This window comes from Oratosquilla oratoria, chromosome 23 (assembly GCF_046742065.1).
Source record: "Oratosquilla oratoria isolate Oo_2021 chromosome 23, ASM4674206v1, whole genome shotgun sequence".
Lineage (NCBI taxonomy): Eukaryota > Metazoa > Arthropoda > Malacostraca > Stomatopoda > Squillidae > Oratosquilla > Oratosquilla oratoria.
The window spans coordinates 48,113,063-48,136,405 of record NC_134799.1 but is presented as its reverse complement, the minus strand read 5'-3'; the positions used below and the strand labels follow the sequence as shown (position 1 = coordinate 48,136,405).

At 38.3% G+C, this 23,343-nt stretch overlaps 1 protein-coding gene across 4 annotated transcripts in view; it reads right to left on the bottom strand.

Annotated features, from left to right (window-relative positions):
* LOC143038110 (histone-lysine N-methyltransferase eggless-like) overlaps positions 1-23,343 on the bottom strand; it is a 230,375-nt gene that overhangs the window by 70,060 nt on the left and 136,972 nt on the right. For all 4 annotated transcript variants that reach the window (XM_076207097.1, XM_076207101.1, XM_076207099.1 and 1 more), the window contains 5 exons: positions 16,675-16,888; positions 16,195-16,362; positions 10,905-11,044; positions 10,474-10,651; positions 475-640 (listed from right to left, as the gene is read on the bottom strand). In XM_076207097.1, the coding sequence (XP_076063212.1) occupies positions 475-640; positions 10,474-10,651; positions 10,905-11,044; positions 16,195-16,362; positions 16,675-16,888 (866 nt within the window). The remainder of the gene's footprint in view (positions 1-474; positions 641-10,473; positions 10,652-10,904; positions 11,045-16,194; positions 16,363-16,674; positions 16,889-23,343) is intronic.

Sequence of the window (23,343 nt, the reverse complement as noted above, 5' to 3'; positions counted from 1 at the left end):
CTGTCGCCGTTGGCAGGCTAGCTACGAAATGTGTCAAAATAGTACGTCACTGTCCGAGGCATTTTTTTGCAATGAAGCCACACACAAGGCGCACCTCACGATAAGGCGCACCTCACAATATGGCGCACCACCCAATTTTGGCCGATATTAAGGATTTTGCCCGCGCCTTATGGTCCGAAAAATATAGTATGTATAAAATACTGCTTCCAGCACAGTATGACCATTCATCCATGAGGTGCTAAGATGGAAGGAGCAATGAATGGGTTTCAGATAGGTGCACTTTGGGTTTATGTTTTGACATGGCTACATCTTTGTAAGGGTGAAAGGGCCATTTAGTATATATTACAAAATCCAAAAAATTTCACTAATGTTACTGTAACCATGCACTTATCCCTCTCCTCATATTTACAAACCTAAACAATGAATACAATTCAGACAAATAGCAAATTGTACATTGAAATAAGCCAAACTTACCTTCATTGACTTCAACATCCTTAGTTACTTTGGTAGTATTGTTATTCCCGAGAAGAAGTCCATCTTCATCTTCTACATCTTCTTCAAACCCTTCTTTGTAGTCCTCCATTACCTCAATAAAGTCTAATTCTGCAAAATAGTCATCACCACCTCTCACTTTTCCTTCCTGAAATCATGGATGAGAGTTACCTAGTATGTGAAATTCATTTTTCAATAATATATGAACACAGTTCAAACTAATAGTCTCAGTACATAGTAGAATTTTTTTTAAGATAAAACTGGATGAAAATGACAAAAAATGATAGTTAGAAGTAGACATAATTCATTTATGAGCCAAAAAGGGCACACATCTATTCATTTATATTATTTTATTTTATTTATTTATCTTTTTTTTTTTTTTTTTTTTTTTTACAAGGGGTGAGAGTCAAAATATATTTAAAAGTGGGGTAAACCAGTTTTGGCTCTTGGGCCCTACTGTGGAGGTGCTGTGTTCTGCAGCATTGCTTCTGATCCAAGCAATAGTCTGAAGCAGGAGAAGGATGGGTAAGTTTCAAGGAGGAGGTGATAAGGTGTACAAAGTTGGTATGTGGGAGTATGTGTGAGGAAAATTTGACGCAACCCAAAGGGATTTCTCCCCGTCTTCTCCTTTTCTGCATGAGGGGACGGAGAGAGGGTTGCCGATTTAATGAAGCGGCATTGTTGTGGATGTGCTGTGTCTTGTGACACTGCTTCTGACCCAGGGCAGTAGACATGATGCAGGGATGACCCATCATTCAGGAGGTGCCAAGAGAAGAGGGAGGGAAGAGGGTAGATAGGAATGGAGTGGGTGGGAATGGTTCCTATGCCTTTTTCTTTTGGCTACCTCCCATGTAATGGGGAAAAAAGCCTTTGGTATATGTATGTACCAATTTTGTAATGTACCGATATTCCGTTTTTGCTTTTTCCAAATTCCATTATAGAATATTACTTGATGTTAAAATTCACTTCACTCTTCTGACTCCATTTCCAGATTTTGTCCAAGTCTTCTTGTAATGATTTGCAATCTTTTTTCTCTTTAGTAGTTTCACATATATAGAAAACATGAAAGATCACCGAAAATGAAAGAAATAAAGGTAACACAAAAAGAAATAAGAGATCAAATAAAAAACCTAGATGTCAGGAAATTGCATGGACCAGATGGAATTGCAAATTGGATACTGAAAGAGTGTATAGACAAACTGACAGACAAACTATACAAGATAATAGACTTCTCACTCAAAGAAGGAAAGGTACCGCAAGATTGGAAAGATGCAAACATAGTACAGGAGTCCTTCAAATAAAGCGGATTCGAATAACATTAGAGATAAAAAGGTTGTTAGGAATCACATTGGTCCACTATTATCTGCTGACGGTCAACTTGAATATTCAAATGAAGGAATGTGTAATATCTTAAACAATTATTTTAGCTCGGTATTTGTAAACGAAACACCTCAAAGTGAATTCCAAACTGAAACCTGTGAAAAGTCTGGGGTAAACTTACTCACTACGGTAAATATAACAAAAGAAAAAATTAAAAAGTGTATAGACAAACTCAAAGTTAATAAAACACCAGGGCCTGACGGTTGGCATCCAAGAATCTTAAAGGAAATGAAAAATGAGATTGTTGTTCCATTAGAAATTATTTTCAAGAAATCCATCATATCCGGAGATGTCCCAAGAGAATGGAAGCTAGCTAACGTTACTCCCATATTCAAAAAAGGTGACAAAAAGAAACCAAATAACTATAGGCCTATAAGTTTGACTTCGATCGTAGGAAAAATAATGGAAACTATCATCAGAGATGATATCGAATATCATTTAGAAAGTAACCGTTTGATAAATGATAGCCAGCATGGTTTCAGACGGAAACGTTCTTGCGTGACTAACTTACTCGAATTCTACAACACAGTTATCTCGAATTATGACAAAAGAAACAATATAGATTTAATATATCTAGACTTTGCAAAAGCTTTTGATACCGTCCCACACGAAAGACTACTTACTAAATTAGCTTTGCATGGAATAAGTGGTAGCCTATTAGGTTGGACTAGTAATTGGTTGAAAGGTCGAAAACAGAGAGTTGTTTTAAATGGAAAAACTTCTGGATGGAAAAGTGTTGCAAGTGGAGTTCCTCAGGGTTCCGTTCTTGGGCTACTTCTATTCATAGCATATATAAATGATATAGACCATGGACTAAAATCTACTGTTTCCAAATTTGCTGATGATACAAAACTGTGCGGAGTGGCAAATGATCACTCAAACCAATTAGATATTCAAGAAGATTTAGATCAATTACAGCAATGGTCTGAAAAGTGGCTAATGAAATTTAACACAAGTAAATGCAAGGTAATGCACATAGGTAAAAATAACAGTAAGTACGATTACAAGTTATTTGGAAATTCGTTAACAAAAGTGGATAGTGAAAAAGATCTCGGCGTAATTATCAGTAACGACCACAAATCATCCAAGCAGTGTATTTCAGCCTCTGAGAAAGCAAATAAGATTCTGGGATTGATTGCGCGATCTTTTGTTTTCAAAAGTCCATCACTCATTAACAAGCTATATAAATCGTTAGTTCGTCCACATTTGGAATATGCTGTTTCCGTATGGTCACCGAATCTCATTAAAGACATTGACAGACTGGAAAAAGTACAACGGCGAGCCACAAAACTGATTCCAAATATCAAAAATAAATCATACGAAAATCGACTTAAGCACATGAATCTGTTTTCCCTAAAAAAGCGTAGACTCAGAGGTGACTTGATACAGGTCTTTAAGATTTTAAAGGGAATAGGCAACATCAAAAGTGACAAAATTTTCACATTGAATGAGAATCAGACAAGAAACAATGGTCTCAAACTGTCCGGATATAGATTCAATTTGGAAGTAGGTAGAAACAACTTTGCCAACCGTGTAGTTAATGAATGGAATAAACTTCCTGCACAGGTAGTGCAATGTAGTTCAGTTCGAAGCTTTAAGAATCATTTAGATAAATACCTAAGTAAGATGCTGTAATGATTTTAATTTATGTTATATTATTTGTTTTTGTTTTGTTATAATTTGTCTGTCTGATTTTCATTTATTATTAGTTATATGTCAGTTTATTATCATTTACTATTTACCTGTTTGTTTGTTATTCAACTATACCAAAGCATTTATTTATGTATTTTATTTGTTATTTACATTATTATAGTTTTAATTTATGTAAGTAGTCTTTCGTGTGGGACGGTATCAAAAGCTTTTGCAAAGTCTAGATATATTAAGTCTATATTGTTTCTTTTGTCATAATTCGAGATAACTGTGTTGTAGAATTCGAGTAAGTTAGTCACGCAAGAACGTTTCCGTCTGAAACCATGCTGGCTATCATTTATCAAACGGTTACTTTCTAAATGATATTCGATATCATCTCTGATGATAGTTTCCATTATTTTTCCTACGATCGAAGTCAAACTTATAGGCCTATAGTTATTTGATTTCTTTTTGTCACCTTTTTTGAATATGGGAGTAATATGGGAATATTTTTTTTGAATATGGGAGTAACGAACGGACGGCATAGAAGACGTTCTGAAGAAAATTGAAGTTTCGTGGATCCCAAAGCAAAGAGAAGTGCCTATTGTATTTGCAGGGTGGGGGGAAAATTGCTCGTGGGGTAGTGGGAAAGTAGGGAAAGAGGAGAAGGGGAGGGATTGCTGGGGAAATGGAAGGAAATGAGGAAGGAGTAGACTTGGCCCAGGCAGACAGGCGAAAGGTAAACAAACGGCCCCCCGATCAGCTGAGCGACGATGAAATGTCTAATAAAAATGTAAAGATTAGAAGTATAGATAAGAGCAATACAGTAGAAAGTGATGAGAATATTTTCCAGGGATTTAAAGAGGGTGGGGGGGACACAAACCCCCCCCGACTGAGAAGACTAGAAGAGAAGGACGATAAGATGATCGAGGACTTGGAGCGTAGGTTCGGTCATGTTAACAACATTCTACAAAGGGTTGAAAAATTGGAAGAACTAGAGAAGGCGAACAAAAACTTAACTGATGAAATAGAAAACCTGAAAAGACAGTTAAAAGAAGTAAAGGTGGAGAATGAGGAATTGAAGAGGAATAGTAAAGAAAACAGAGAGGGATGGAAGTCGATAAAAGAAAACAGTAAAGTTGCATTTACTGATATAATTAAACAGCAAATGAGAGAACAAACTGAAGACTCAGTTATTAAAGTGATGAGACAGAAGGAGAATATAGTAAGAGACTTAGCTGACAAAAAGAAATGTATAATTATATTAGGAATGGAAGAGAAACATAACCCAGATAGAGCCTCAAGAACCAATGAGGAAAATGAAAAAGTAAGCAGTTTACTAAAATTAGTACAGGAAGATGAACCAGAAATTATGAAGGAAATTGAGGAAAAATTCAGGCTCGGAAAGTATAGTACAGATAAGACCAGACCAATTAAGATTAAATTCAGGTCACAAACGGCGACAGAGAATATCTTATCCAAAACAGGGAAACTAGCAACAAGTGAACAATATAAAAAGGTATGGATAAAAAGGGAAATGAATAAAGAGGAAAGAGAGGAAGAAAAGCAGAAAAGACTTGAAGCTAAGAAAAAAAAACGAGAGCAGAACAGAGTCAGAGAAAGAGAGATTCTATTGGATAGTGAATATGAAACTAAGGCAGTTCGACATACAAGAGAAAAACAAAAGGGAAACAGAGAACACAATGGAAGTGACAGAAAACTAAGAGTGTCTTACACAAATATAGATGGATTAATAACAGGATTGAATGAGCTGAATGATTATTTGAAAGAATAAGTAAATTAAGAAAATAAAAAAAGACAGCTATAGAAGAGACTTGAAAAAGAACAGCTTTCCTCACAGAGTAATAAACAGTTGGAACAAGTTAGATGAGAAAGTGGTGTGTGCAAAAACAATACATGAATTTAAAAATAGTTTAGATAAAATGAGATATGAAGACGGGACCCCACGAGCATAGCTCCCCTTCCCGTAAAATACAACTAGGTAAATACACACACACACTTTCGTCGAATGGACTGCGAGAATTGGTGTACTGAAGAAAAAGGAAAATCTACGTGGATCTCAACGTCCAGGAAGTGCCTTATTATATTTATAGGGAAGGGGAGTGCTCGTGGTGTAGTGGGGGAGTGATAGGGAAGGAGAAGGGAAGGGATTATTGAGGGAAATGGAGGGAAATGAGGAAGAGAGGGACATGGTCCAGGAGGCCAGGCGTCTTGTAAACAAGAGGCGGACCGACAATAATGATTTTGGTGATGATGGGATCAACAAAAATGTAAAGATTAGAAGTATAGATAAGAGCAGCACAGTGGAAGGTGATGATAGTAGTCTCCAGGGATTTAAAGAGGGTGGGAGGATACCAACCTCCCCCGATTGGCAAGACAAGAGAAACTTGATAAGATGACCGAACATTGGGAAAACAGATTCGGTAACGTAGCCAAAATTGCGCAAAGAGTTGAAAAATTGGAAGAACTACAGAAGGTGAACAAAATTTTAACTAATGAAATAGAAGAATTAAAAAGACAGTTAAAAGAAGTAAGAGGAGAATAAAGAATTAAAGAGGAATAATAAAGACAACAAAGAGGCCATAGCAAAAGAAGCACAGGGTTGGAAAAAAATACAGGAAAACAGTAAAGTTGTATTTACTGACATAATTAAACAGGAAATGAAAGAACAAACTGAAGACTCAGTTATCAAAGAGATGAGACAGAAGGAGAATATAGTAAGAGACTTAGCAGATAAAAAGAAATGTATAATTATATTAGGAATGGAAGAGAAACATAACCTAGATAGAACTTCAAGAATCAATGAGGAAAAAGAAAAAGTAAGCAGTTTACTAGAATTAGTTCAGGAAGATGAACCTGAAATCCTGAAACAAATTGAAGAGATGTATAGACTCGGAAAGTATAGTACAGATAAGACCAGACCTATCAAGATTAAATTCAGGTCACAAACGACGACAGAGAATATCTTAGCAAAAACAGGGAAACTACCAGCAAGTGAACAATATAAAAAGGTATGGACAAAAAGAGAAATGAATAAAGAGGAGAGGAGGAAAAAAATGAAAAGACATGAAGCTAAGGAAAAAAAATGAGATGAGAACAGAGTCAGAAAAAGAGAAGTTCTATTGGAGAGTAGTGAATATGAAAGTAAGGAAATACAACATACTAGAGAAAAACAAAAGGGAAACAGAGAATACAATGGAAGTGGCAGAAAACAAAGTGTGTCTTACACAAATATAGATGGATTAATAAGAGGATTGAATGAGCTGAATGATTATCTGAAGGAAAAAGAACCGGACATGATGGGAATTGTAGAAATGAAATTGAAAGGTCCACTACCACCCAACAGTATAGGACATGATGCATATAATTATTGGATTAGAAACAGAGAGACAAAACAAGGGGGTGGAGTTATGTTCCTGACTAAGAAGGATATAAATGTGAGGTGTGTCACATATGGAAAGAATACAGTAGAGATGATTATGATCGAAGTGGAAGACAGAGATAAGAAGAGCAGAAAGTTTGTGATAAATTATGTGCCTCCAAAAACAGCCTCATGGGAAGAGAGTGAATATAAAAGTATGTTAGAGGACACAAGGATAACATTAAATAAGATAATGGAAGATGGAGGAAGAATAGTTATGATGGGCGACTTTAATTGCAAAGAAGTCTGCTGGGAAGAGATGACAGTAAAGGGTGGAGACGGCTCATGGGGAAATGTTCTACTCGAGATGATTATTGACCATACAATGACACAGTGGATACAGGAGAACACCAGGTATAGAAATGAAGAAGAACCATCGAGACTAGACTTAATAATCACATCTGAACCTAGAATAGTGGAGAAGATTGAATATAAAACACCAATAAGTAAAAGTGACCACATATTGATTGAACTGGAACTAAAAGAGGAAAAATACATGAAAAGAAATGAACAATATAGAAAAGGAAGAATGATGTATGAAAAAACAAACTTTGATAAAATAAGAGAATTCTTCCAAAAAGAAAACTGGGAAGGAATATACAAAAAAAAAAAAAAAAAAAAAAAAAAAAAAAAAAAAAAAAAGCGGAAGAGAAATGGAATATTTTGAAAAAAAAAAAAATATATATATATATATATATATATATATATATAAAAACGGAGTGGAAAAATATGTCCCAAGACAAAACAAGAAAAAGAATATGTAAAGTGATGGTACAACAAAAGTTGTAGGGAGTTAAAACACAAAAGAGCCAAAGCTTGGACCAAATGGAAGAAAGACAAAAGACCTGAAAAATGGAAAATATATACTTGTTATAGAAATGAATATGTACAAGCGTGCAGAGAGAAGAGAAAATATGAAAAAGATGTCATAGAAAAATTTAAAGATCAACCAAAACTATTTTACAGATTTGTAAACAACAAACTGAAAAACAAACAAGATTTGGAGAAATTAAGACAAGGAGGAGTTGAATACACAGAGGAAATAGAAATGGCGGAAATTATGAACAAGCATTTTAAATCAGTGTTTACAAGGGAGAACATACAACCTGAAGAGTTCGAATGGAAAGAGAAAGTCCCTCCTGTGAAAGAAATAGAAGTAACAAAGAATGAAATAATGAAACACTTGAGTAATCTTGTCAGAAAATCGCATGGACCAGATGAAATAGCAAACTGGATTTTGAAAGAATGCAGGAATGAACTGGCAGACAAAATACATAGCATAATAAACAGTTCCTTGAAAGAAGGAAAAGTTCCAGAAGATTGGAAAAAAGTAAATATAGTACCTATATATAAAGGGGGAAATAAAGAAGACCCTACTAACTATAGACCAGTCTCTCTAACAAGTACAATAGCAAAATTTGTGAAAGAATTGTCAAAAGTAGATGGGTAAAATATTTAGAAGAATAATGTGCTAAATCCAAGGCAATTTGGATTCAGACAAGGACGATCATGCGTCATCAATTTAATGTTTCTATTCAAGGCTAATAGATATAATACAAGAAAGAGATGGATGGGCTGATTGTGCATTTCTAGACCTAAAAAAAGCTTTTGACAAAGTACCACATAAGAAGTTGCTTAAGAAATTAGAAACTGAAGGAGGAATACAGGGCAAACTGCTTAAATGGATGGAAGACTTTTTGCAAGAAAGAAAAATGAGAGTAGTGATAAGAGACAAACACTCAAAATGGGATGAAGTAATAAGTGGTGTTTCACAAGGAACAGTTCTGGCCCCAATAATGTTTGCTATATATATTAATGATATGGATAAAGGAATTGAAAGTTATATGAGCTTCTTTGCAGATGCAAAACTATTAAAAAAAGTGAACACGGAAGAAGATTGTGAGTCACTACAGAGTGATCTAAATAAAGTATGGGAATGGAGTAGGAAGTGGGAGATGGAGTTCAACACTAAAAAGTGTAGTATAATGGAATTTGGAAAAAGCAAAAACAGAATAACAGGAGCATATAAATTGGGAGAAGAAGGAATAAAAAAAGTAGAAAATGAGAAGGACCTGGGAGTCATTGTTATGTCACCTGAGAAACATATAAATAAGATTTTTGGAGAAACTTATAATTTAATAAGAACAATCAAAGTGGCATTTACATACCTGGATGAAGAAATGGTGAAGAAAATTCTAATCACTCTGATAAAACCAAGATTGGAATATGCAGCAATGATGTGGTCACCAAGTACAAAAAAATGTATAAAAAAATTGAAAGAATACAAAGAGCAATTACAATATTGGCACCAATACTCTCAAAACTATCATATGAAGAGAGACTAGCAAAACTTGAGCTACAGACACTAGAGCAAAGAAGAGAGAGAAGAGATTTGATAGCTATTTACAGAATCATGAAAGGCATAGAAATTATTGATAGAGAGAATCTGATAAAATGGGATGATAGAAATACAAGAGGACATGGAAAGAAAATCAAGAAAGACAGCTATAGAAGAGATCTGAAAAAGAACAGCTTTCCTCACAGAGTAATAGACAGTTGGAACAAGTTAGATGAGAAAGTGGTGTGTGCAAAAACAATACATGAATTTAAAAATAGTTTAGATAAAATGAGATATGAAGACGGGACACCACGAGCATAGCTCCCCTTCTCGTGAAATAGAACTAGGTGAATACAACTAGGTAAATACACGTACACATACACATACATACGGTTCTCGGTATTTAATATAGAAAGTCAGCATACGCGGATTTGATCATACGCGGCAATTTCAGGAACCTAACCCCCGCGTTATTTGAGGGACTCCTGTACCAATATATAAAGGAGGAAACAGAGAAGATCCTACAAATTTAAGACTGGTATCCCTTACAAGCATATACATACATATACCAAGGCTTTTTCCCCCTTACAATGGAGGTAGCCAAAAAGGAAAAGGCATAAAATCATTCCCACCCATTCCATCCCTGAATACACTCCACACCCCTCCACCCTCCCTCTTATCTTAGCACCTCCTGAATGACGGGTCATCCCTGCACCTTGTCCACTGCCCTTGGTCAGAAGCAGTGTCACAAGACACAGCACATCCAGTTTTGACCAGTTTGTCCTTAAAATCGTGTATAGTTCTGGCATTCACTGTTTCTCTGTTCAGTTTGTTCCAGACACCAATCACTCTATGTGGGAAACTATTTTTTTTTTTTTTTCAGGTCTCTTCTGTAACTGTTTTTACTTTCTTTTTGTGTCCTCTTGTTTCTCTTCTGTCCCACTTTAATTAATAAGTCGTCTCTATTGAGAACTTCCATCCCTTTCATAATTCTGAAAATGGTCAACAAATCGCCTCTTTCCCTTCTCTGTTCTAGTGTTGACAACTGTAATTTCTCCAATCTTTGTTCATATGTCAGGTTTGACAGTGTACGTGCCATCTTTGTTGCTGCTCTTTGAATTCTTTCTAATTTTCTTATGTTCTTTTTTTTTTGTGTGTGTGTGTGCATGTATGCAACCTTATGAAAAAGTACCTCATTTGCACTATTCTCTGTAAGCATTTTGCCGACATAAACACATAGAAAGCCTCCACGTGGAATATCTTGTAGTGTTCGAACACCCCAACCACGTCGTGCAGTCTTAAATAGCTGGAGATTAAGTCGAAGCGGCTGTTGCACCACACGATTCAGGCAAGTTGATTTACATTTGCACCTGCCATGAGAAATAAAAAAATATACTTAACTTCTGTAATCAAATAATGATACAAGTAGCTTTGAAAATATTATTTTATATAACAAACTACATTTGAAATATATCTAAAAATCTATATTGTGATGCAATTTTCACATAGTTTAAGGAGGAGTGAATGAAAGGTACAAAGATACCTCTCCCATGCCTTGTCACCTCTGTGTGGATAATGGTATATATGGCCTATTATATTCAATGCTTCAGTTTTTCAACTTACCTTGCATTGCATTCATATAATCCTGTCTGAACTTGAGCATAAAGGCGCCTATATTCATATCCTATATTAGGGTTTTCAGTTCCACCCATGACACGTGTTGACTCAATTGTCAGCTGCCAGCATGCACATCGAGATTTATCCTGAAAAAGCAGTATAGGGTCATATTATTAATTTATTATACACCAAAAGGATTTTTACCCCTTATAAGGAAGGTAGCCAGCCAAGATATGCACAAAAAAATATCTATCAATCTAATTAATAAGGGGCTCTTCTTCCTTGTAAGGAAGGTAGCCATTGTTTCCTTCACATCTTAGTTTCTTTTGGAAAAAGGATCATTCCTGTCACCTGTCCACTGCTCGGGTCAGAAGTAATGCAGTAAGACACAGTACATCCACAGTAGGACCACTTTCTTTACATGGCAGAATATTTCCTATACACAACTATTCTCCACTAACCAGGGTCCAAGTATAATAATTTTGTAATGTACTGAAGTACTTATGAGGGTGGTAGAAGTAAGGGTGGTTGATAGGGCTTTAATGGATAATAGCAGTATCCAGGAGGAAAGTAGGAAGAGTTTTGGATGTAAATGTTCTAGTGGTGGAATATAAGATAATTTTTTTTGTGGTTGTTGTTGTTGTTGTCGTTCCCTAGACTGTCTGTCCAAGCAGTCCCGTCTCCCCAAGGAATGCCACAGACGAAACTGGGTTTTACCACAAATCCTTTATAGAGTGTATGTGTAAGAGGCCAGTAGTTGTACGAATGTAAATGAGCCTGCCTGCTCGCCTGTTGTTTTGAAAACATTGAGGTGACGCTATGTCTATGTAAACACACCGACGATGGTGACTGTTTTATAATCGATGATGTAATCAAAACTCTGTAAGTGCAGGTTAGCTTCGTTTGACTAATGCTGAGGTAAACAATTTTGCTAGTGGCATTGGAATGGCTTTCCGGATTGGTGCAAGGTGGAGAAGGAGGAAAAAACTATTGGTGCATGAATTCAAAGTCACGCCCATAAGGAGTGACATTTATTTGAAAAGTCACTGGAGATTGGATTAGAAAAATTAGTGACGTCAGACGAAGGTAGCTTAGCGTAGGATACGGGATCTCGTCAGAGAGAGAGGATCAGGAGACGATCTAGAGAGACGATCTAGGGAGACGATCGAGAGAGACGATGTAGAGACGAGAGAAAGAGATCCTGAGTGTAACCAGAAGGTGAAATTACAGTGAAAGAAGAAAGAAAATTCACCACCCTTTTATTAACCCAAAGGACGAGAGAACTAGGCACGGGGCCTAGAAAATAGTGAGACTACTGCTTAAGAGGAACTTGAATATTTAGGGAAACTCACTTAACGAAGGCAAGGGGCCTTGAGACGAGTGATATTACAAGTCAAATTTAAGTGTAATGATCGAGAACCGACAACGGTGGTGACAGTGGTGACAAGGGGTGGCGAAAGTATGTTGTGTTGTTTGCGTGCATGATTGTGTATAATGCAGTCTTACATTATGTGTTGTATGGTATGGGGTGAAGTGTTCCATCCTGGGCAGCTGTTCACAATGCGGTCATCCAGCCTCTTCTGGTAGCTTAGAAGTGCTGGGTGGTGGCCGCACTGCAGTCTGGCCAGGTGGACTCTGTCCTTTCGTGGGAGACAGGATTCAGAAGGGTGGATATCAGGGGGTCTGGCATGCAGCAGTGTGTTGTCTTTCAGTGTGTTAATGGAGCGGTGAGTGATATGATTATGAATATGTTTCCAGAGGCTGGTATTTGGTGGTTGTGGAGGAAGAGAAGAGAGTATCTGTGTGTGATACAGGTCTTTGGGTGCTGTTTTAATGTTTCTTGGTGTGTGTGGGTGTTCTGCTATGTAGTGTAGCGGGTGTGATGTGTTTGTGGTGGCTGCGGCAAGTGTTTGTGTGCCTCTCACTTCGAGGTGGTCCTTGACTTTGAGGACTTTTGTTTCATGGTGTAAATGGTCTGTAGGTGTTGTATTTGTGCAACCTGTAATTGTTTTTAGGGCTTTGTTTTGTATGATTTGAAGGGTGTTGTGGTGTGTCTCACTGAGATTAGGGGCCCATGCAGGACTCACATAATTCATCACTGAGCGTATGCATTGTTTGTATATTGTTATATTAGTTTCTTTGTTTTGTCCAAATGTTGTTCCAGTGATTGACTTAAGTGCGTTAAGTCTAGGTGTGCATTTGTTTTTTATGTTTGTGATGTGTTGTTTGAAAGACATGGATGTATCGTATGTTACACCAAGAATTTTCAGTGTGTTTGTGTGTGGTATTAGAGTGTTGTTGATGTAGAGATGAGGTATGTATTTGTGTTCTTTTGTCCAGTTGGTGAGAAGTGTTGCTGTAGATTTGGTTGGAGCTATTTTGAGTCTGTTTGTGATGAACCATGTGTTGAGTGTATCAAGGTATGGCTGGATTATTTCTGCAGCTTTGTCTGTGTTACAATGTGTGCATGTGATTGTTATGTCGTCTGCGTAGGAAGAGATTTGTATTTCTGAGGTGTCTGGTGTGGGTAAGTCATGCATGTATAGATTAAAGAGTGTGGGGGATAGAACAGAGCCCTGTGGTACTCCATTCTTAATGTTTCTGATGTGCGATGATTGGCCATTATATGAGACGTAAGCATTCCTACCTGCTAGATAATTGGCCAGCCATCTTTTGGTGTTATTGTGCATGTCTGTGTTATATATTTTATTTGTTAGGTTTTGGTGGGGTATAGCATCAAAAGCCTTACTAATGTCAATTGTTATAAGAAGTGTTCTGTGGTGGGTGGGGCCTATCTGAATTGATGCCATCTAAAATTCTTTGTGTGAGGTTTATCAGAAGAGTGTTTGTGGAGTGTAGTGGCCTAAAACCGTGTTGTGAGTCAGCAAGGGGAATATGTGGTGTGACAAGTTGAAGTATTAGGCATTCAATGACTTTAGAGGGGGTGCAGAGAAGTGTGATTGGGCGGTTCAATGCTGGGATTGTTGGGTCTTTGTTCGGTTTTGGAATGGTGATTATTTTACCATGCTTCCAGATGTCGGGTATAGTGTTGTGTGAATAGCTGTAGTTTGCAATGTTTGTGAGTGCGTGTATACCTTGTGGTCCAATGTGTTTTAGGTGGATGTTACTTATGTTATCAGGGCCACAGGCAGATGAGTCCTTGAGATTATGTATTATGTGTTTTGTCTGACTGTCTATGAAGGGTGTATAGTCTGAGTCTGTGGGAAAGTCTTTCTTATGTCGAATAGTGCGTCGGTCGTCAGGATGAGAAGAGAGACTGTGCAAAATGATTTATGAGTGTGTTTGCTTGTTGTTTGTTTGAGGGTAGATTGTCTGTTATTGTGATTATTGCTGCATGAGAGTGTGTTGTGTTACTGTTGGATGGTGTAATGCTGTTGAGTGTTTTATACAATTTGCTGGTGTTTGTTTTGTGATCAAGTATATTGATAAAGTTTTGCCAATTTTGTGTTTTTTGTTCGTGTATTTTATTGGCAATCACAGTGTTTAGTGTTTGTATTTGGTCTGCTATGTTTTGAGGGATAGGTGTGGGGGTATTGTGTTTAAGTGTGTCTCGTCTGATGAGGCCTTGGATTTCTGGTGTGAAGTTGGGGTTGTGTAATTTTCTGTTGCCTCTTGGGATGTATCTCTTATCTGCATTTTGTATGATTGTATTAAAAGTGTGCACAGCATTGTTTATGTTTGTGACTGGTGTACTGTTAAGTGTTTCAAAATGTTGTTCTGTCTCTTCAGTAAAAGCTTCCCAGTTAGCTCTCTTGTAATTGGTGTATGTGTGTCTGTGTGTCTGTGGCCAACTGGGGTGCATCTTGTTTTGGTGGTGATGATGATTGGAAGGTGGTCAGAACCAAGGGTTCCGACCACTCTCCATGATGTTGCTGGGGTTAGGCAGGGGGAGCAGAAGGTGATATCAGGAGAGGAGGGAGTGTATAGGGCTTGGTGTGGGATATGTGTATGATTATGTGTGTTGTTCATGATAGTCAATGAGTCAAACTGAGTCTGTATATCAAGCCCTCTGTCTGTGTCAGGGTTGTCGACATACCAGGCAGACGACTTGGCGTTGAAGTCACCACCCATGATCAGGTTGGGGATTGAGGCTAGTTGGCTAAGTTGAGGCCTGAAGGTGTTTGGAACTGTGGGGGATGATTGGGGGGGAATGTACATGTTAACTAATGTCAGTGTTGATTTGTTGCCTGTGCGGATTCGAATGGATTGGATTTCTGTAGTGTTATCTGTGGTAGGGAGGAGAATTTTGGTTGTGTCACTTGTGTCCACAAAACAGAGGGAGTGGAGGATCAGGGTGATGAGTCCACCGCCATTGCCGTCGGTCCGGTCTTGTCTGATGGTGGTGTAATTATGAAATGATGGTGTTTTGTGTGAGTGTCTTAGTTTTGTTTCTTGTATAATTGCAATGTGTATGTTGTGTTGTTTAAGAAAGTGTTCGAGCTCATGTTTTTTTCTTGTTAATACTGTCAATGTTGTGTTGTAATATGTTGATGTTGTGTGTTCTGTATGTGTTGTATGTTGCCGTTTGGGGTTGTGGTTGGGGTGTTAATGGGGAAGGTATAGGATCTGGGTTAGAGGGGGGAAAGTAGAGATTGGGGACAAAGGAAGGGGAGTACTGATTGGGGATCAGGGCAAAGGGAAATTGGGAGTGGGTAAGGGTGGCTGTGGTTGGGGAGGTGGGAGTGGGGTTACTGGAGGGCAGGTAGAACATATCCAAGTGTTTGTGTATTGGTTTGTGTCAACAAGTGTTGTACAAGTGAGGTGGGCCCAGTTTTTGCACATATTGCACTGAACTGAGCCCTTTGTCTGCTTGAGGTAATGGGTTTAGAGCATGTTGGGCATGTGTATTTTGTGGTGGGCCCAGGATTACTCTCTACATCTCCGGCTAAAAGTAGAAGAAGAGGGGTGATCGCCGGAAAATCACCCCTCGGTGCAGAAAAAACGTAACATTGCATGTTGAGAAAAAGGATTGTGGTACTCCCCAAGGCAGTCGTAGCTCCTCTCGGGGATCGGTGCTACCTGCGTAGAGCCGGTGGCCAGGGCTGGTTGCCGCCATTTGGCCCCCAACTCTTGGGGTTGGGGGGTGGTCCCACAACGTAGACGATGCGGCTCCAGGACCCTTTTTTTTTTTTTTTTTTTTGTGGTAGGTAAGTTAAGAGTGGAGGATAGATGGAGAAAGAGGAAAAGGACAGAAGGTAGGGAGGTGCTTCGTGTAAACAGCTTAAATGAGAAAGAAAAGGAGGAGTACAAGTATTGAATATCTAGATCAACATACCTGACAGTCATCTTCACAGTCACAGCAGACAAGGAAACCTGGGTCCAGGTTGAGCCTGACACTGCTGGTAGGAAGACGGACACTGCTGTATATCAGGAGAGGTGGAGCATGTTCATCTAAGCTATTCACACATGAGATTTTTACATTTTCTTCACCACAAGAAATATCCTGGAAGGGGAATGAGTACCATATAAAAGTGAACTACAAAAAATTATACAGTGACATAATATTGAATACAGTGCATTCCTAAATCAATATAAATTTCGATAACATACCTATTACTATCTACAGACCCAAACCTATTTCTACAATCCTCCCTGCATACTATAAGGTTTCTCCCCTTCCTTCTCAATCTTCTCACCTCTTATTGATATTCATCTTCAGTTTTCTTTCATACATATTATTCCCAAACTTATTGGTTTCTGCAGTTTCACTCCACTGTCTCACATCTCTTTTATTATCAATAAATACATTACTTACTTCCTTCCACATAAGTTTCTTTGATGGTTCCCAGTAGTTTGAGATGTCTACACCTTTCTCAAAACTAAAGCAATCAATTTCTAAAACAGATCTGGTTTTTCTCAAGTACTTTAATACTTCTTCAATTGACCTTAAACGCCGCCCACATGGAGCAACATAGAAAACACGTGTTTGCGCAAAACCACGTCGGGAATGTCGGCACTTGACCACCTGTCTGAGAAAAAAATAAAGAAATGTAAAAGAATTCATAAAATGTATCACATTATAAGCAAGTATAGATCAATAATGATTACCTGCCACTGGTGGTCCTACAAGATGAATGACAGAAAGAATCATCTTCATACTTATTTTAAAACATATTCTAACTCCGTTTCTCTTTGAAATAGACCATTACTAGATAAAACAGTAAACAAAATAGCAACTCCAGAAGGCAAGCAAGAAACATTCCCATAGGCTATAGGAAAATTTTCAACCCCACCCACACACAGGAAATAGCCAATAATAATTAAAAAAAAAAAAAAAAAAAAAAAAAAATATATATATATATATATATATATATATATATAAAACAAAAAATAAACAAATAAAATAAATTAACCTTACCACCACCCTTGAAGCAGTTGGTCCAATTCAGGGTAAAATTCCATCACCATAACAGCAATGTGACATCATGAACATGCATTTCTCCAAAACAAGCTTCAAGATCACATCAGAAAACAGGAAAATAAAGAAGTCAAACTCTGCTGAAGCCATCCCCCACCTCTTTCACCCATAAAGAAGAAGAAAAAGAAACAGGAATTCTCAAACATCCACCTCAAACACTGTGGCCAAACAGGCATAAGAGCCTCAACTATTCATGATTACACAACACCCCAAACATCTGCAAAAGGGTTATTTTGAAACCAAACAACTAATATGAAATCCCTGCATCAAACAGACCAATTTCACTTCTATCCAAACTAATGGAGAGGTTGATAACACCAAGAATCAAATCAGAAATACCTACCTTCACCAAGCAACATGGTTTCAAAGGAGAACACTCTATCAGCACCCTGCTAACATATATTTCACAACATGAGCAGATGGGAGATGTGGGCCTTTGTAAGCGCATATGGGCCTGGTAGTGAGAAGAGTGTAGAGGAAAGGGAGGCTTTTTGGACAGAGTTCAATGAATGCATAGAGTTTTGGGTGGAATGCCAATGTAGTGGTATTGGGAGATCTCAAAACTAGAGTAGGAGATGAACCAATAGATGGAGTTGTTGGGAAGTGTGAAGTGCCCAGTAAAAATCATAGTGAAGAGTTACAATATCCACAAAAAGTATTGATGGCTTCCCATTGAAATCAAGGCTAAAAAGCGCTCTGAACTTTTTGCGTTTCCCACTGTTGTCAGGCATCTTGTCCTTATTATTTTACATCTAGCAACTCAGCCAGCTTGTGTTTTCCCATCTTAGTGCTCTTCGAGCTCTTGTGGAGAGGGGTTGTGTTATTTTTTGCTCCAGCCTCCTACCCCCTATTTTCGTTGTTTCACTTTGTGGCACTGCAGTTTTAGGAGACATTTGTCCTCATGGCTCTTACTAACCTTAGTGGTGAGGAAAAGGCTTGTATTTTGGCCTGAAAGCCTGAAAATGTGTTGATGAAAGAGATTTCAAGACATACAGGGCGAGGTGAGAGTACCATTCAATGTCTGGTTGCTACAGCTCGTGGCCTCCCACCCAATGTCGTACCACCTCAAAAACCTGTCCCTGGAAGGCCTAGAAAGACCTTTAAGTCTACTGACAACCTCCTAAGACATGAATCACTCAAGGATCCAGAGATTATGGCAGGTGAACTCAAAAGAAGGCATCTGACTTTGCTGCAAGGAGTGCCATAACAAACCATACAGCATCGGTTGCAGAAGGAGCTTGGCCTACCCACGTACAAGCCTGGTGACAAACTGCTCCTTACCCCACCAATGGTGAAGAAGAGACTTGTGTTTGCACACAAATACAAAGACTGGACTGCTGAACAGTGGAGGAAGGTACTGTTCAGTGACAAAAGTACCTTCAAATGTATCAGACCATGGCCAAGGAGGATCAGACGTCCCAAGAATTCCAATTGCTACTCTCCTCAGTGCGATGGTGTGGGGTTCATTTAGTGGTGCAGGGGGTAGTGCAGGGTTGTTTTTCCTTCCAAAAAACATGACAATGAGAGATGATAATCATATCAAAGTGCTAAATGGCCATATGTTGCATTTTTATGAGATTCATGGATGTGAGAAATGTTTGCAGGATAATGTACCATGCCATACGGCAAAACCAGTGATGAAATGGTTTTCTGATCATAATGTTGAGCTTATTGTGTGGCTAGGTAACTCTCCTGACTTAAATCCAATTGAGAATTGTTGGAATTATATGAAAAATCAGCTCTCAACCTGCTACACATCATCTGTGCCATGGCTTTCCCATGAGATTTTGAAAATGTGGACCACAGAAATGGAGCTGGATTACTTCAGAAAACTGTCTGATTCAATGCCAAGATGTCTACAAAGGGTCATCAAAGCTAAAGGACAGATGACCAAATACTAAAAACTGAGTATTGTTTAATTTTATAACATTATTTTTGAGTACATGGATGCAATCTCATTATGTTTGAAGGGAGGGGCGCTCTATATTTTTTGCGGATACTGTAATAGTGATGTGTTTATAGAGTTGATGATAGCTAACACAGTGTTAGGGAAGTAAGTCAAGTATAAGTACACATGGGAGAGGGTGGTGGATGGAAGGGTGGTTGATAAAACATTAACCCCTTCCATACGGTGCCGCATACGTAGGCGGCATGAGGAGCAAGTGGATACGCGAGGCTGCCATATCGGCATCTTAATTATATTTATTGTAGTTGCCCTTGCGTAATGACATACTCTCTAAACTGTCTTCATCACATTTTCTATGGTTATCAAAATTCACGGGTGAAAGAGAGAACGATCGATATAAGCGGTGACTATATTTTATGATGCGAGTATTATTACGACACATCATACGTCTGGCAGCTAATGCTGCCCGCAAGATTTTGGCCTGTACTGAAGAGGTTAATGGAAAAGAGTAGGAAGCATTTTGGATGTACATGTTCTTTGGGGAGAGAGTGGGGGAATATCAGATAATTTTTAGGTGGAAGGTAAGATGAGAGTGAAGGACAGATGGAGAAGGAGGAAAAGGGCAGAAGGTAGAGAGGTGCTTAGATCAAACTGTTTAAATACGAAGGAAAAGGAGCAGTAGTACAAGAAGTTGAGAGAAGTGTGTAGGTGGTTAAGAATGGAATGGAAGTAGGTGTGGAAGAGGAATAGGGTGTTTCAAGGAGGAAGTGACAAGGTGTGCAAAGATGCTATGTTGAACAAGGAAGGTAGTAGAAGGGAAGAAGCGAGCATTCAGGGACTGGTTGCAAAGTAGGATGAGAGAAAAATATGAGAGGTATAAAGAAAAAAGAAGAGAAGCAAAATAAAGATAAAGGAAGCAAAAAGGAGAGCAGATGCCAAATAAGGGAGGAGTATGACAGAAAAATTTGAAAGGAATAACAAGATGTTTTGGAAAGAAATCAAAAGATGAAGGCAAGGTGAGTCAAGTAAAGAAGAAAAAGTAAAAGGTGCTGATGAACAGATCTTAATGGAAGAAGGGAAGGGGATGATGGGCTGAATATTTTAGGATGCTGTTGAATGTGGACAAGGATAGGGAGGGATTGCTGGTAGCAGTGGGATGTACTAAAAATCATGACAGTGATGGGAGAGAAAAATGGAGGATAAATAAGAAAAGATGAGGTGCAAGTAGCTCCGAAAATTATGAGAACAGGTGAGGCACCTGGGTTAGATGGGTGTCATGCAGTGTCTGAAGAAAGGAGGTACAGTAATAGTGGACTGGTTAGTAAGGTTATTTAATGTGTGTCTAAGGGAGGGTAGAGTGCCTGTATAGTTTCACTTTACAAGGGAAAAGGGAACAATTGTAAGTGCAGTAGTTTCAGAGGGATCCATTTGTTGAGTGTAATTGGGAAGGCTCATGGGAGGGTTTTAATTGAGAGGATTAGGAGAGGTACAGAGGGAGTAATTGGTGAGGAACAGTGTGGGTTTTAGGAGAGGTAAGGCAAATATGTGAGAAAGCTTTAGGAAAAGGTAAGGATGTTTTTGGACCTTTATGGGTTTAGAAAAGGGTTATGACAGGGTAGGTAGGAAGGCATTATGAGGTTCTGCAGATATATAGAATAGGGGAAAGCTGTTAAGGACAGTCAAGAGTTTTTACAAGAGTAGTAAAGCCTATGTTAGAATGGGAAATGGAGAGATTGAGTGGTTTGAGGTAATGGTGGGACTGCATCAGGGATGTGTCATGTCCCCATGGCAGTTTAATGTGTACATGGTTGGGGTGGTGCATGAAGTAAAGGCAAGGGTAATGGATAGGTGATTGGAGATGGTTAAAGAAAATGGAGAGAAGTGGGAGGTGAGCCAGTTGTTGTTTGCTGATGACACTGCACTTGTAGCAGGATTACAGGAAGTATTAAGGGAGTTTGTGACAGAGTTTGGGAAAGTATGCAATAGGAGAAAGTTCAAGGTAAATGTGGGTAAAAGGTGATGAGATATACAAGGGCAGAGGGTGGTACCAAGTTGGAAGTAAGTCTAAAAGGAGAGAGGCTGGAAGTGGATAGCTCTAGATATTTGGGGTCACATGTGGCAGGAGAGGAGAGAATGGAGGTGGAGGTAAATTGTAGAATGACAGAAGCAAGTACATACCTTTGGGGATTTGAAAAGTGTTATGAGAAACAGGCAAATGGTAATGGATGCAAAGAGGAGATTATGCCTATGGCATTGTACGTAGCATATTTGGAATTTAAGAGAGGCAAAGAGGAAAAGTTTAGATATGTTTGAGATGAAATATCTGAGACATATGGTAGGGGTTACTAAGTTGGATAGAGTGAGAATCGAGGATGTGAGGAGGAGATGGCAGATAGAGCTGAAAGAATAATGGGATGGTTTGGACACATGGAAAGAATGAGTAATGAAAGATTGGTAAAACAGGTGTGGAAGGCAGAGGTGGTGGGGGTGAACTCGAGGGGACAACTGAGGATGAGATGGATGGATGGGGTGAAAGGGGTGTTGAACAAGAGGGGAATGTCTGTTGAGCAAGGAAGGGAGAAGGCAGGAGATAGGGCTGTGTGGAGAATGACTGTGTATGGATGACACTGTTACACAAGGGAGGAAGGGATGGATGGGGGATGCTGGGTAGGGGATGCTTATGTATTTACCTAGTTGTGTTATACAGGAAGGGAGCTATGCTCATGGTGACCCATCTTTGTATCTTTCAGCATCAAGTTTTTTCTTAAAAGCTTGAATAATGTTTGCACACACTGTTTCTTTATCTAAATTATTCCAGGTATCCAGCACTCTGTGTGGGAAGCTATTTTTTTTTTTTTTTTTCCCAGATCTCTTCTATAGTTATCCTTTTTGAGTGTCTTTTTATGTCCTCTTGTTTTTCCATTGTCCCATTTTATTAATCATTCCTATCAAGGATTTCCATTCCTTTCATGATTCTATAGAGTCAATAGATCTCTTTCTCTTCTCTGTTCCAGTGTTAGTAATTCCAATTTGGATAATCTTTGTTCGTATGTTAATTTGGAAAGAGCTGGTGCCAACTTTGTCATTGCTCTCTGTATTCTTTCTAATTTCTTTATATTCCTTTTAGTACTGGGTGTCCATAGTGTTGCTGTGTATTCCAGCATGTATTTATTTATCTAGTTGTGTTTTGCGGGAGAAAAGCTATGCTTGTAGAGACCTTCCAATTCTTTCTTAAAGCCATGTATAGTTTCAGCACTCACTGTTTTCTCTTTCAACTTATTCCATGTATCTATTACTCTGTGTGGAAAGCTGTTCTTTTTCAGATCTCTCCTGTAACTGTCCTTCTTAAGTTTCTTCTTGTGTCCTCTTGTATTTCTTCTGTCCCATTTAAGTAGATAATCCCTATCAAGGATTTCCATCCCTTTCATAATTCCATAGATGGTTATCAAATTGCCTCTTTCTCTTCTTTGCTCTGGAGTTAATAAATTATGTTTGTCCAATCTTTGTTCATATGTCAACTTGCTAAGTGTTGGTGCCATCTTTATGTTTTTTATTGTACTGGGTGTCCATAGTGACACTGCATATTCCAATTTTGGTCTTATCAGTGTAACTAGTATTCTCTTTGTCATTTCCTCGTCCATGTCGTCAAAGGCCACTTTCATTGATCTTATTGAATTGTAGGTTTCTCCAACTATTTTGTTTACATGTTTGCTTGGTGTTATGTTGTTTGAGATAATTACTCCTATCTCTGAGTTTACTTTTGTAACTTCCTTTGTTCCAATTTTGTATTTACCGGATATTCTATTTTTACTTTTCCTGAATTCCATTACACTACATTTCTTAATGTTGAAATTCACTTCGTTCTTTTTACTCCAATTCCAGACTTTGTCTAGGTCTTCCTGAAAAGATTTGCAATCTTCTTCGTTACTCACTCTCTTCAATAGTTTCACATCATCTGCAAAGAAATTTATATAACATTCAATTCCTTCATCCATGTCGCTTATATAAACAGCAAACATTATCGGAGCCAACACAGAGCCTTGGGGGACTCCACTTATCATGTTTACCCAATCTGAATTCTTTTCTCCAAGTATCACTCT